Below are 13,294 nucleotides of genomic sequence, written 5' to 3' on the forward strand. Positions count from 1 at the left end.
AGGCGGACGGAGCCCCTTTCCCGCCGCGCCGGGGCCGTCCGCGCTCCCCCTCCGCCCCGCCGACGGCCGCGGCTCGTCCCCCCGCCCCGGGCCCGCCCCCGCGCGGGGCGGCCGGAGCCGGAGCCGCCGCGGCTGCTCCTGATTGGCTGTCACCCCGGCGGCGGCTCGCGGGGCTCCCGTCTCGCGCCACTTTCGGGAGCCTTGGCGCGAGCGGGGCGCCATGGCCGAGAGCGGCGCTCAGGGCCGGGACGGTGAGGCCCGCGGGGCGCTCGCTCCGCGCGGGACGGGGCTCCCGCGGCGGCAGCGGCCTCCCTGTCCGCGGCGGGGCGGTCACCGCCGTCGTTTCGGTCTTAGGCGGGGGGCAGCGGCGCTCGGGGCGGGGAGGTGTAGTGGGGGGGTGGGGGGGGAAGAGGAGGAAGGCGCGCGCGCACCGGGGGGTCTGCGCGGGTCCGGTGGCGCGCGCGCGCGCGCGTGCGTGGCGGGGGTGTGTTGTGGGGTAGCGCTCCAAAAGGGTCCCCCGCCCGCGGGGTCCGGGGCTGAGCGGCGCTGCCTGGGGGACAGAAGCCCGTCCCGCGTCCTCCCTGCTTTGAGGCGGTTTGGCGGGGCGGTAGCTGCGCCGCTGGAGCGGGGGGACCCTCCTCTCCCGGCTGGCGGGAGCCTTGGGGGGGGGGTGTGGGGGTGTGTGTGTGTGTGCGGTTTCTGCCCGGCGGGGGCCGCCCCGCCCGTCCCGCCCCGCCCCGCTCCCCCGTCCCGCTCCCCCGTCCCGCCCCGCTCCCCCGCCCCGGCGCTGGTTTTCCCGCAGCGGCGAGGCTGGGTGTCCCCGGCGGAGGGGCGGTCGGCTTGCCTGCCCCGCCGGACCGGGCAGTGACGGCCGGGGGACGCGCTGGCAGTTCAGTGCTGAGGGCACCGGCAGGCGCGGGAGGTCTCGGCTGGGACTGGGAACGCGTTTGTCCCCCTCCGGCTCTCGCTTACAGCGAAGGCAAAGACTTGACAGACAGTCTTGTGTTAACGCACCCAAAGCGTTACATCTCTGCAGTTCTTCCACGTCTGGTACCAGGCAATGTCAATGCCTGTTTTTAGCCCGTCCCGACGCTCAGCTATACACGTCCTTGTCTCGGCAAGAGGTGCACCTCTGATTTGGCCTCCTGCCGTCACCGGGAAGGGCCTTCTCTGGCTGCCTGGCCTGGCCTGGCCTGGCCGCTTTGCGCTCGCCCTGGGTCTCTGCCTGCAGCCAGGGATTTCAGCTCATCACACAAAACCCGTAGCCTCGTTTGTGGGCTAGTTGTCGGCTTTTGTAAGCTGGATTGGGACCATTCGTTCTCTGTGGTCAGATGAATGTTCCCCCCTCCCCCCCCCAAATCAAGAGAGAAAAAGGTCAAGAGGAGTGGAGAGCACCTTTTTAAGAGGGAGCACTGTGAAGGGAAGACAGTGTAAGAGGAAATGGGACGGCAGTCTTCTGCTGTCAACAGATTACTGGTTCGTCTCAATCTAGCTGCACTCTTAAACATTGTGAAACCACCTAAAAACCACCGCTGCTTTGTAGCGGTATAGGCCTTTTCTGTCTATTCCTGAGTTGTCATGGAGACATGCAAAATAAAAGGAGCTGGAAATTCCCGGGGGAAGAGCAGGAGGGATCCTTTTCAAATAAGGTTTGATATAATTTGAGAGGTGCTTTGGAAATCTGGGTGGTAGCTTCTTGCTGAATGTGAACTGGCACAAGGTCTGTTTGATCTCTGTGTCTGTCCGAGACCATGCCTTCAGTGAAATTCAGAACTGGCTTATCAAGAGCCTTGCGTAATTGTGTGCTTTTAGCCGAGTAGGTCTCTATGTTGATTTTAAGCAAAACTGCAACCATCTATTAATACCTCACTGAACACTTAAGTACCAAAGATAACAGCAGCTCATTACTAATCCTATTTCTCTTGTTTTTAATGAATTGCAGCAATGCATGAGTCTGGAAGTTTTGCAGCATCACGTTCTAGACGTGAGAAGAAGTCTAGAAGAGGCCAGCAAGAAGCACTGGAACGTCTGAAAAAAGCCAAAGCTGGTGAAAAATTAAAATATGAGGTGAAAATTCCTAATATTTTCTTTTTAATAGAAAGTGAATGTGAGCTGAGATGCTTAATTACCCTTTATACATGTCTAAAAGTTATGGGAAACAAAATCAGCCTTTCAGATCTGCTTTTGTTTTTTAACTACATGTTTTTCAAAATGTAACTGTAATTGTTTTGCTGCTTTCTGGTATCATTTTTTTGTTTCTTTCTGTTTTCAAAACTAAACCAATTTTATTAGCTGCAAGTCAAACATGCTTGGTAACTGTCCCACAGGGAAGGACCAACTATTAGAATTTAATTGCATAATTAATGTTATGATAGGAAGTACTTTTTTTTTTAACTTGAAATTTTTTAAAACTTTAAATTAATTTCAAAGCTTTACATGACTGAAATCCATTAATATTGATATATTTTCCCAAAGAACCCAAAATTTAAGTATTTAACTGGTGGAACTGAAATCTGGCAGTGTTAACATTGATACTGTCCAATTAATTGTAATTCCAACAGGAAGTGACTTCCACATTGAGGTGGATGAATCTAAAGAAGCCTGAAGTACATAGGTCATTAACACACAAATTTACTCTGAGGCACAAAAGAGCATTTTCAGCATTATGCTTGGGCACCTCAAATCATCTTCCTTTTCATTGAGCTCATCTTGGTGTTTGAGACTAGAGCCAAAGGTCAGAAGTCTCCATTGCCAGTTTTTTTTTTGTTTGGGTTTTTTTGTGGTGTGTTTTTTTTTTTTTTTCTAATGTGAAATAAGCAATAAAATAAGCCAGTTTCATGTGAAATCTCTGCCATGCTTCAGTAGATTTTGAGTTTCAGTATACTGTGATAATTTTAAAAAATAATAACTTGTGTTTTGTCACTGCCTAAAAAGAAACGTAAACTGAATGAGTAACTGCACTTAATAGTTGTGGACAATGTTACACTGCAGGAAACGATGCATTTCTTGGGAACTTTTATGTTCTTAGTGATGACTGATATTAATACGTAATAGTACCGCAACTGCTAATCCTCAGTATACCTTAACTGTAGGTTGAGGAGTTCATGGGTGTTTACGATGAAATAGATGAGGATGAATACTCCAAGATGGTCAGAGATCGTCAGGATGATGACTGGATTGTTGATGATGGTAAGTTAATCTTTGGAGAGTTACTTTGATTATGGTGTTATAACTCAATTAGGTTTCATAATGTTCATGATTCGAGGTAAGTTATGGTTAGTACATTCTTACAAATTGTTTTAGGAGACACGAAAAAGATAAGCTTTTATATGGAAATTAATCTTTTGCATTGTTTTCATTGTAGTGTACTGGGATGGTAATGAAAATACTTTTTCATTAAGAACTATTTTTGAAGTTTTGTTTCCAGTTATCAGTGATGTGACTTCAAAAAGAATTACTGTAATTAATAATTTCTAATTAAACAGGTAATAATATATATAGTCTAATAGAAGAGGTAGCTGAGTGCTGTATTTTTTAACGCTTTCGCATTTATAAATTTTGCTCTATATTAAAAGGGGAAAAGTGTTTAAATATGTAAAACTTTTGATTATGAATATATTTAGACATATCAGAAGACAGAATTTAAAATGTAAATTTTTAACAATTTGTTTTTTCTACAGATGGGATAGGTTATGTAGAAGATGGAAGGGAAATCTTTGATGAGGATCTGGATGATGATGCTCTTGGTTCCAATAAGAAAGGTAGGTTGAACGTGACCACTGTCGAATGTCTTCCAGTGGCTTTTAAAAGGTGCCTAAAAGGGGCAGCTTCTTGGCATCGGTGTGTGGTGAATATGGCCAAATGGCATGTTACTGAAGCTGTGTAGTTCTGTGCCTGTGACTGTGGATTTTGTTTAGCCCGCTGTGATACAGAAGATACAGGTCCACAAATTGAGGTCACATCACTGCTTGAGCACTACCGGGGCAATTTTCCTTATAGTCTTCTGGGGGATATATATTCCCTTCTAGAACAAATGTGTCTGGGAATGATCTTGGTTTCCAAAGCCCGTGTCTAATGGATGTGTGGTCTCTTTTGCTACTAAAATACTTGCATGCCTTTAAGGATCTGGGATCAAATGATTTTCCCAACTTTTATGAAGTTGGTGGCAAACTGAGAAATTGAGTCTGGTGTTGAGAGGCCAAGTCTAGTGCCAAACTTGTGGACGCTCATGTTTTTTTCAGGAGATGTTTCCGTGTAAAGTATCTTGGTACTTTTTCTGGAGTATGAACTTGAGTATGCAAAAATAATCCCTGACGTGACTAGGAAAGATAGGGTGCTGATGGGGTTTTGCTTTTTTGTGTGTGTGCGTGACAGCCATTACAAAGCTGGCAGCAAATGAAAGATGGTTAGGCTTCATTTCAGCCAGCAGTGTAAAGGTGGAAGAAATAGACTTCCTCAGCTATCTATTCCTGCTAATAACTGGACACTTAAACATTGAGCTTTTCTGACGTAGAATTCACAATTTTATATTTTTCTGTAGGAAAAGGTGGCAAAACATCTACGGTTGATAAAAAGAATGTGAAAAAATCCGTGGTGTCAAAGCCAAACACAATTAAGTCTATGTTTATAGCCAGTGCTGGGAAGAAAAACACAGATGTAAGTGTTTACATTTTCTGAATTTAAAGTTTTCTAACTTGTTTACAGTGTTTTAGTGGGAGTGAAATAAAGCAAAGGCTCATTTCAGTTTCTTTTGTCTAGCAAGACATAAACTCCTATTACAATCTCTTGTGTATGGAGCGTTCCTGAAAACATTGTCTGTGTTTTGTAGAAACCCTTTAGCCATTTGCTGCTGGTCTCCTGATTGGATTTGCACCTATAACTGAGAACTGTTTGGCTATTCTGTTATCTTACAGAGAACTGTGGACCTGTCAAAGGATGATTTACTGGGGGATATCCTTCAAGATCTTAATGCTGAAGTAAGTATATTAATAAAATCTGCTTGGAACACAATCCACTCACTTTTCTTGCTGTGGAGCATATCAAGAAAGTAAAGTTCTTCCTAAACCTAAACCATCTAAGATTGATTTCTTCCATAGCACATCTGCTTGGTATATTCCACCTATGTATGTAGTCTACCTGTCATCTCCACTGTGCAGAAGTTGCATGACTGTATTGGTTTGATAAGACAAAACTACTGTGTCCTAATTAGGGATGGTTTATGTTAATGTGAGGTAGAGCCTGTGCTGATGCAGCCTCCTAGGTTTTAGTCAGCTTGGAGTGAAACAGGGCTGCAGCTGATTGTGTATACCATACACGTGTTATCGCCACGCTCCAGCTAGGATATTTCCATCTGGTGTGTTTGGGTTCACAAGAGGAGCTGAGGGAGGACTGGTTCAGCAGATGAGGTAGCCTGAACTTCTGTCTGCCTCCTCCTCCTTTCCACAGTTTGCTACAGCGAAACAGACTAACACATGCTGTGAAAGGAGGGCAGGATGGCAGCTGTAGTAGGGTTGGACTGTCTCAAATGAGGCTGTTCCTCGTCATTAATATCTTTTCAGTGAGTTAATGCCCCTTAGCAGGATTTCTTAAAACCAAAAGGATTGCTCACGTGTAAACCGTGAAACTGCTGTAGTGGTGAGATACTGAATTGAATTATGTTGTGTCATCGTAAGCATAATGTGTTTTTACAGAGCAATAAGAGAGGTATGCATGTTCCAGTGTAAAGTTATTTTCTTAGTTTTGTGTGCTCACTATTTTACTCCTCCCTATAATATCTGATTGAGAGTTATAATATCTTAGGCTATCAAAACGCCTCAAATCATTAAGTAAGTGCATTTTAATGCTGTCAAATTTTGTGGAGCATTTATTGGGGGAAATAATGCTAATAATGACACTATGGCTTATATTTACTGAAATAGTAGTTAGCTTTTTTTTTGGTCTTTGTTGTTCTCTAAAATTTCTTTTGTTATTAGCTGTTGATAAGTATGAATATAAAATATACATGTAAATAAATTAAAATGGGTTTTCCTCTAGCATGACAGTGCTGATGGAGTGCTTCTGCCTTTCTTAAGGCATGTATGCTCAGTACTACTGTTTCAGCAGACATGAAGAACATCCCACCACTTATTCTGGTACTTGTGCGTTAAAGGCATGGTTAGCTATTGAAATGCCCAGTGTTTGAAAACTATTTTACTTATTGATGACAGTTTTTCTCTCAAACTGTTTACCAAAATAATCTAATGTCTCTCTTCATGGGCTCATTGCTCAGATAACCTTTTTTTTTTTTTTTTTTTACGTGGCTGAGTTTTTTGTCAGGAGGTATGTTTTCTGGGCAAATGAGAAATACTGGTGGGTGTCCTTTCTCTTTGATAGAAAATGTTACTGACCAAGGAAAAGAAAACACTAAACAACACCTCTTCATTTTGTCACTTTCTCTTTTCTTTCAATATTCAGACTGTTCAGGTGAGTCCACCACCAATTGTAATGCTGAAAAGGAAGAGATCTGCTGGAGTACCGCTGAATCCTTTCTCTGTGCAGTCCCAAACTCCTAAGGTAAAGGAAAACAATCAAAAAAGTTCTCATTAATAAGTATTAATTTGTATTTTGGTTGATTTGAATACTGTAGTCTTTTATTTCTGCTGCTAGAAATTACCTTTCTCATTAGCTTCCGTAGCAATGTTACTGTGTAACTTCATGCATTTTTTGTCTTCCCCTTCCATGTTAATACATAAACAGAATACAACTCTTTCTGTATCTTTAGCCTAGTAGTAGTATATAGCTGTTAGGTTTGACAGGTGAAACTTTATAATGTTAGGTGCATCATATGAGGGTGAGCTCCTGCTTTGTCTCTTTTTTCCCCAAGACCCTCGTGTCAAGCAAAGGATGATGGCAAGTGAAATAAGCAGAATAAAGAGTATTTGTAGGTGTGGAAAAGGAAAAGAAACTCATCTTCTGCAGAAGAGGAAAGCAAATGGAAAATTGAAGCGATGGGTAGACGTTTTACCCTAGTGGAAGATTTTGGAGTGAAAGGAGGGAGGATGGGCTGTGAAGGATGGAAGGCTAGCATTTTCTTAAGAGTTCTGGTAAATGAGAAGGACTTTATAGCTGGAAATACAATGAGATATTTGGCAAGAGCCTGTAGAGGGCAAATGGGGTGAAGTAAATACATCTGATTTGTGAAACCTTGTGTAATAGTGACATCAGCTCTTATACTGAAAATAGGCACCAGTGGCACTCAGTTCAACAGTTGTGTTGGAGCCTAGAAGTGATTGAAAAAGAAAAAAGGGGAGATACAGAAGAGAAGATCTTTGTCTTTATGGTGCAAAACGGTAGTCACTTTTGTTAGGAAACATTGAGAAGGATATTAATTCCCAGACAGGCTGTTCAGACGATAGCTTCTGTGGTCCTAGGAGGAGGCATTGGAGATTTTAGACAGTGAAACAGTTGAAGAGGATGAAGAGTGCAGCCTTAGGAAATAAACGGTCATAAAGAGCAAGATGGCAGTGATGCTTTCTACTTCAGGAGATGAGCAGGAATAGAAGTATGAATAAATTAATTTAGCTGAGCTAGCAAGAAATTGTTGGTGAAGATAGATTAAGCAATGTATGCTTTCTGTTTGAGGTGAGTGAAGGGCTGAGTTTGGTGTTGGCCACAACAGAAATAGATGTACTGGGATTAAAACCCTAGAAATGATTGGGTGCAACTCTAAATTCCATGTCTGTAAAAAGTTTTCCTTGAAGATAAAGGTTTTGAACCTTGCCACAGATTAAGGGCCAGTAGATGCAGAGACCTATTGTTGGTCATGGTAGAGGCCATTCATACACATCTTTCCCTAAGAGGTTCTGTAGCTGCTGCCAGAGCGGTATCCTGTCTGAAAGCCAAACCGTACTTATTGCCTCAGAGTTTAGGCTTGCAGAGCATGCCGAAATGCTGTTTCTTTGTTTTCCTCACTCTCCTTGTCATGTCTGTAGCATGAAGAAATTCGATGGAGAAGCACTCTGTTCTCTAGACCCGTGGTGTCCTGAAGACATCTTGAACTCATTACTGATATGAACAGGTGTAAACTGCCATACTGGCCTTCCCTGGTTGTTCCAGGCTCTGTCCCTGCCTGACATATATTGTCACATACTCAGCTGACACAGAGGTTTTAATTTAGGAATGGAGTAGTGCTACGTGGGAAAAATAGTGAAAGTAACCTCAAACTTAATTAAATGTCAACCACGGCCTGTTGTAAACTGCTTTTTAAAATTACAATAGAAACACATCCCAGCAGAAATGGTATTATAGAATTTGAAGTTTACTTTTGAGGCGTTTTACCTATCAAGCTGCAAAATATGTGGAGCTTTTCCTCTAGCCCTGGTTACTAGTTCTGCAAATAGCGAGTGCCAGATTTTTTTCGTTTTCCTTTTTTGCTCTTAAGAGATTTTTTTTTTTTTAAATCATGGCTAAAATGTCTTTCAGGTAATCACCCCTATATCAAAGAAAGCTCCTGCTCATCTCAGGAAGGAAGCTCTTCCTCCAGCTTCATTTCATCCTAAACATCCCAATTACACAGCAAAATCTGGCATAGTCTCTGAAAATGAGGATACCAAGTATGTGCAAAAAGCTACAGAAAATGGGGGAATGGTGAAGACAATAGAAGAGAAAGCTATTGAAGGTATCAAAAAGAAATCAAAACCCAGTTCTGGAAACTCTAAATATGGCATATAAGTGTTAAAACACTTCTTAGTTTATACTGGTTAGATGTTTAGATTGCTTAAATGTGATATTTTGTTTGTATATTACTACTGTATATTATGTTCATGCATGTAGTATGCTATGTATGCATACTGCTGTAGTATAATGACTCAAGCCTTTAGTTCTATCTGCAGCACTTCCAGACGATGATCAGGGAATGATGGATTTTGATGAGGACGACTTTGATGAACCTATGGAAGCAGAGCATGTGGAAACTATACCTGAGACAGCCGAAAGCTTGAAGAGAGACAAGGAAATTGAAAAGAAAGAGACAGAGCAGCTGGAATCAGAGAAGAAAGAGACATCTGTCTTGTAAGAATCTCTTTTTCTTTTTCTTTTTTTCCTTCTACCAGTAAGCCTTTCAATATCCATAGGCGTTAGATTTAACTCCATATTTGTCTTTGCCAATGGGATAATTGTGATACAGACAGAATGATGATAATGTGATGGGTTTATTTGTAATGATGTTAAAAACGGTAATGTTGAACATGCTGATAGCTACTTAATTGAGAAATACTTGATGTTTTGGGGATTTAGCACATGACAACATAACACGTATTTCAGTACATTGAGGTGACTTAGTGCGGGTATTGAACAATGAACTTTGATGCCAGTTAGCAAAAATAAGGAATTGCTAACGATGCTTATTCTAAGCAGCTATGAAGGTATTTCATAACGTTAGTTGTAGTTCGAAGTATTGTCGCTAAAATTAATTTCACATGGCTAACAGCTACGTCTTTGGAAATAGGAAACAAGGGGGGTTTTCCCTGAGTTTTTTTTTGATTGTTTGGAAGAATCTTGAATCATACGTTTCATGATATGAATCGTATTGTAACTTTAAACTGTAAATATTTGAATGATCAAAAAGACTTAAACATTTAATGACTGAAAAGGTAGTTTTGTTGAAATAATCTGTTTTTCCGACTGAGCAACTTGTACAGATGGATGGATATATTCACTATGTAGAGGCTTGAATGACCAAGGCTGAAATACCAGGTGAATGATGTTTTTAAAGCCTGTGTGTGGCATACTGAGAACCGTGTATGTGGGTTTCTCTCTTTGTCGCTCCATCCTTCTTTTCAGAAGATATCTGAGGAAGCCCAACTGTTGGGAATGTTGCTTGGTACTGGAAAGAGCAACAAAAGGTGTGAGAATATAGGGCTGAAAAAAAGCAAAACAGTGGTGGTTATCGCAAAGGCACAATGTTACTTCTTGTTTCTCTCTTTCTTCTGCAAAACCTGCAGAAGTTGTTCTCTCCCAGGTATCTCGTGTTGGGACAGAATTGAAGAGGATGAAGCTGATCTAGTAGTGGCAGAAGTTCAGCTGGATCCCAATCTCCTTCCACTTGTGAATGGGGAAAATGATGATCAAGTCTTCAGATTTTATTGGCTGGATGCTTATGAAGATCAGTACAATCAGCCAGGTAACTGTTCAGTTAAAGGCAGAAAATGCCGTTCTGATTCTTTTTTTGTAACTGGGATTTTCAGACTTGCCTAAATTACGTCTAGATGCCCTGTCTCTTTGTACTCTATAACTTGTATATTCGTCTCTTGTTTTTCCACACCTCTGTCCTCAGTGCAGGGCACTATGACTGAGAGAAGTAAGAATCTCATCTCCTGGTCTGTTATAGTAGTAGGGAGGTACAAAAGGAGCTACTAGCGCTTCTAAATGTTGGTGACCCATTGGCCTTCTTAAAACCCTATACACTCCAGGAATAAGCTGGTGATGTTAATTTCTTACTTAGTGGTGCAACAATAAAGCGTGCTTTCTTCTTGTTTCTGGAAATGTAACTTAAAATTCTGGTGGATTATTAGAAAGCCTGTACAATAGCAGTTGCCTGATTTTATACGAAGGAAGGGTATGTCTATTGAGAAGGAAAGTGGCCTGAAAAACACAAGGTCTGTCTAGATCCCTTTATTCAAACTGTCTAAATCTTGAAGGTTGTTTTTGGATTAACATCCTTAAGATACTTTCTGCAGTTGATGACAGCTAGGATTCACACTTCATCTTCAAAACTGCAGCATTCTGATCTCAGCCCTGAGAAAAGAAGTCGTGTTCACATCTGTTCTGAGCGCTTCCCATCCGTCCTGTCATTACATCAGCAGCTTTAGGATCTTGGGTTTCTAATTTGTGCTTCATGTAGGTTTACCGGAAGGTTCTTCCATATGTTGTTGAAGGTTTTTTGGGTTGATGCTGTAAGCATTGAGTCAGATATGTTTCTTTCTTACACCTTTTGTTGTGAGCTGGGATGCCAAACTTAAATATGAGACTGCTGGGCTGAGCAGCTTGGTGATGGGAGTGGTAATAATCACAGATATCTTGATGAAATCAATGGCTCTAATATAAAATTGCTACTTTAAAGACCTCACTATTGTTCTTTTTCCTTTTTTTTGTCTTCTAAGTCAGTGGTTGCTGAATGGAACATAATTATGAAAGGATTTCTGTTCCTTGCATGCAAGGAGTGTTCTTTTCTCATTATGACTTTTTCAGGATTGAATAATAAAGACTGCACCTGTTTTCAATTAGTAATGTAGAAGGGAAAATTTTGATACTGCTTTTTGTTTAACATGTTCATGATCTTTGTTTATGCCTCATTTGCTGTGATGTCAAATGCATTGCCTGAAGAGTAAATACTATAGCATAATCATAAGGCTCTTTCAAACTTAATGATTTTTTTGGAGGCTTACTTTTCATAATTCCCTTTACTATCTTAGGCAGAGAACTTGAGAATTGTAATCCTATTAACATTTTAAAGAAATAATGAATAGAAACTGCCCTTTCTTTCTCCTCTGCAAGACATTTTCCCTGTCTCTTCACTTTGCTTGCCTTTTGGTTCATTGGTAGCATGATCTTTCGTTTCACAGACTTTGTATTTTATAAGCTTTACTCCCATTTTTTCTTTCCGCTTTCCATAATCAGGCTTACAGGGCATAGGGCCCGATATATCTTCTCTCGTTTCTTGCTTTTATGTATGAAATGTCTCTGAAAACTCTTTGAAGTTAGCCGTGCTTTTTATTGTGTGTGTGTGGGGAGTGGTTGTATGTGTGTGAATGTTCAACTAGGTGACCTCCAAAGGTTCCTTCCATCCTAAATTACTCTTGATTCTGTGAAATCTGGGGATTAAGACCACTTACTTGTCCGTGCTAAATTTGATTGAGTTTGTCTTTGCCATCCAGGCAGCCTTCTATTCTTTGACTGGCTCATGTATCCTTCTTTCTACCTCACCCGCTTATATGCACATCTCTGACAGGTTAACTTCTCCATGCTCTTAATATTGCCAGCTGTTCAAGCAACCAACTATCGTTTTGTGGTCTCTCTCATAGTTTCATCTTTCTGTATGATACAAATGTATCTGAGTTTTTTTTATCCCTTAAAAAAAAAAAGATTGCTAGGGACAAGAACTTCATCTTCACTGTCACTTAGATTTGCAATTTGAGCTCTTTCTAGATCCTTTTATTCAAACTGTCTAAATCTTGAAGATTGCCTCTGTATTAAAATCTCTAAGATACTTTGTGCAGCTGAAGCTTGTACCCTTGCTCTCATCATCTTCAAAACTGCAGCATTCTCTGTCCTTGACAAAAGTAGTCTTGTTCACATCTATTCCAAGCACTCAAGAAATGATTTTTCTTAGCCTGTCGCTCTAACTCTGTCATCCGTCTTAGTGCATCTTCACTGATTTATCTTTGATCTAATGGAGTAAGAAAGGTGCCTTTACATCTGATAGGTCGCATGGCAAAGATAAATTATAACTCTTAAACAAGGACTTGTTTGTGCATTGTCAGACCAAGGGGAAATGCAGGTTCCAAAATCTTCTTTGTTTGAAACACTGTTTCTGAGACAGTCTCAGCTCTGATATTTCTGATTTCATCAATAGTAATATTCTGTAGGAAGAGTGTCTTTCACGTAATCAAATTCCAAATTATTTGGAGTTTGAAGGGAGCTCGGGTGAAGCCAGGTTTTTGCGTTGTACTTGGAAGTTTATTTTACTTGTGATTCACAAACGGTATGTGAAAGTCAGCTGGCTTTCTTCTATGTTATTTCAGAGTTTAACGTCACTTGATTAGCAGTTTGCAGCATTTTGTGCTAATGCCAAGTTCTCTGTGGCTCAGAGATGTGCATGTACAATAATGATGTTGTCCGCAGTGAAGTCAGTTGTGTTGGTCCTGCTCTGTGTAGGCTTTCTGAATGTCTGCCTTGGTTACGACTGCCACCTTAGCATCTAGGATTTCTTGCAATGTGATACGTCTTTTGACATCCTCATTTGGTAAAAATAGTCAGTTGAAAACTTTTTACAGTTGATCAACTTGTAGTTGTTGTCTTCAGAACGTATTTCTACAGATTTTAGTAGCGGTAGAGTCTTGATCTCATGGTACTAAAGTATAGGAAAAATGAGTTAATTATACTGGTCTAGCTGAAGGATGAAAAATTGTAGATAACGTATGTTTCAGAAGTGATTGACAGCACAGGCATTCTGATTATCTTCAGCTTTCACTGACTTCTCTCTCCTTTCTTCATCTTTCCATAAATTATCTAATGTAGGTAGAAAGGGAATATCAAA

General features: G+C 41.3%; 1 protein-coding gene across 1 annotated transcript in view; it reads left to right on the forward strand.

Annotated features, from left to right (window-relative positions):
• The first annotated feature begins 220 nt into the window (after positions 1 to 220).
• POLA1 (DNA polymerase alpha 1, catalytic subunit) overlaps positions 221 to 13,294 on the forward strand; it is a 204,000-nt gene continuing 190,926 nt past the window's right edge. The window contains exons 1-10 of the mRNA XM_086468624.1: positions 221 to 251; positions 1,943 to 2,067; positions 3,093 to 3,189; positions 3,681 to 3,761; positions 4,541 to 4,656; positions 4,914 to 4,976; positions 6,454 to 6,552; positions 8,461 to 8,656; positions 8,880 to 9,048; positions 9,981 to 10,159. Of these exons, the coding sequence (XP_086324750.1) occupies positions 221 to 251; positions 1,943 to 2,067; positions 3,093 to 3,189; positions 3,681 to 3,761; positions 4,541 to 4,656; positions 4,914 to 4,976; positions 6,454 to 6,552; positions 8,461 to 8,656; positions 8,880 to 9,048; positions 9,981 to 10,159 (1,156 nt within the window). The remainder of the gene's footprint in view (positions 252 to 1,942; positions 2,068 to 3,092; positions 3,190 to 3,680; positions 3,762 to 4,540; positions 4,657 to 4,913; positions 4,977 to 6,453; positions 6,553 to 8,460; positions 8,657 to 8,879; positions 9,049 to 9,980; positions 10,160 to 13,294) is intronic.

This window comes from Leptosomus discolor, chromosome 1 (genome assembly GCF_034619465.1).
Source record: "Leptosomus discolor isolate bLepDis1 chromosome 1, bLepDis1.hap2, whole genome shotgun sequence".
Taxonomy (NCBI): Eukaryota; Metazoa; Chordata; class Aves; order Leptosomiformes; family Leptosomidae; genus Leptosomus; species Leptosomus discolor.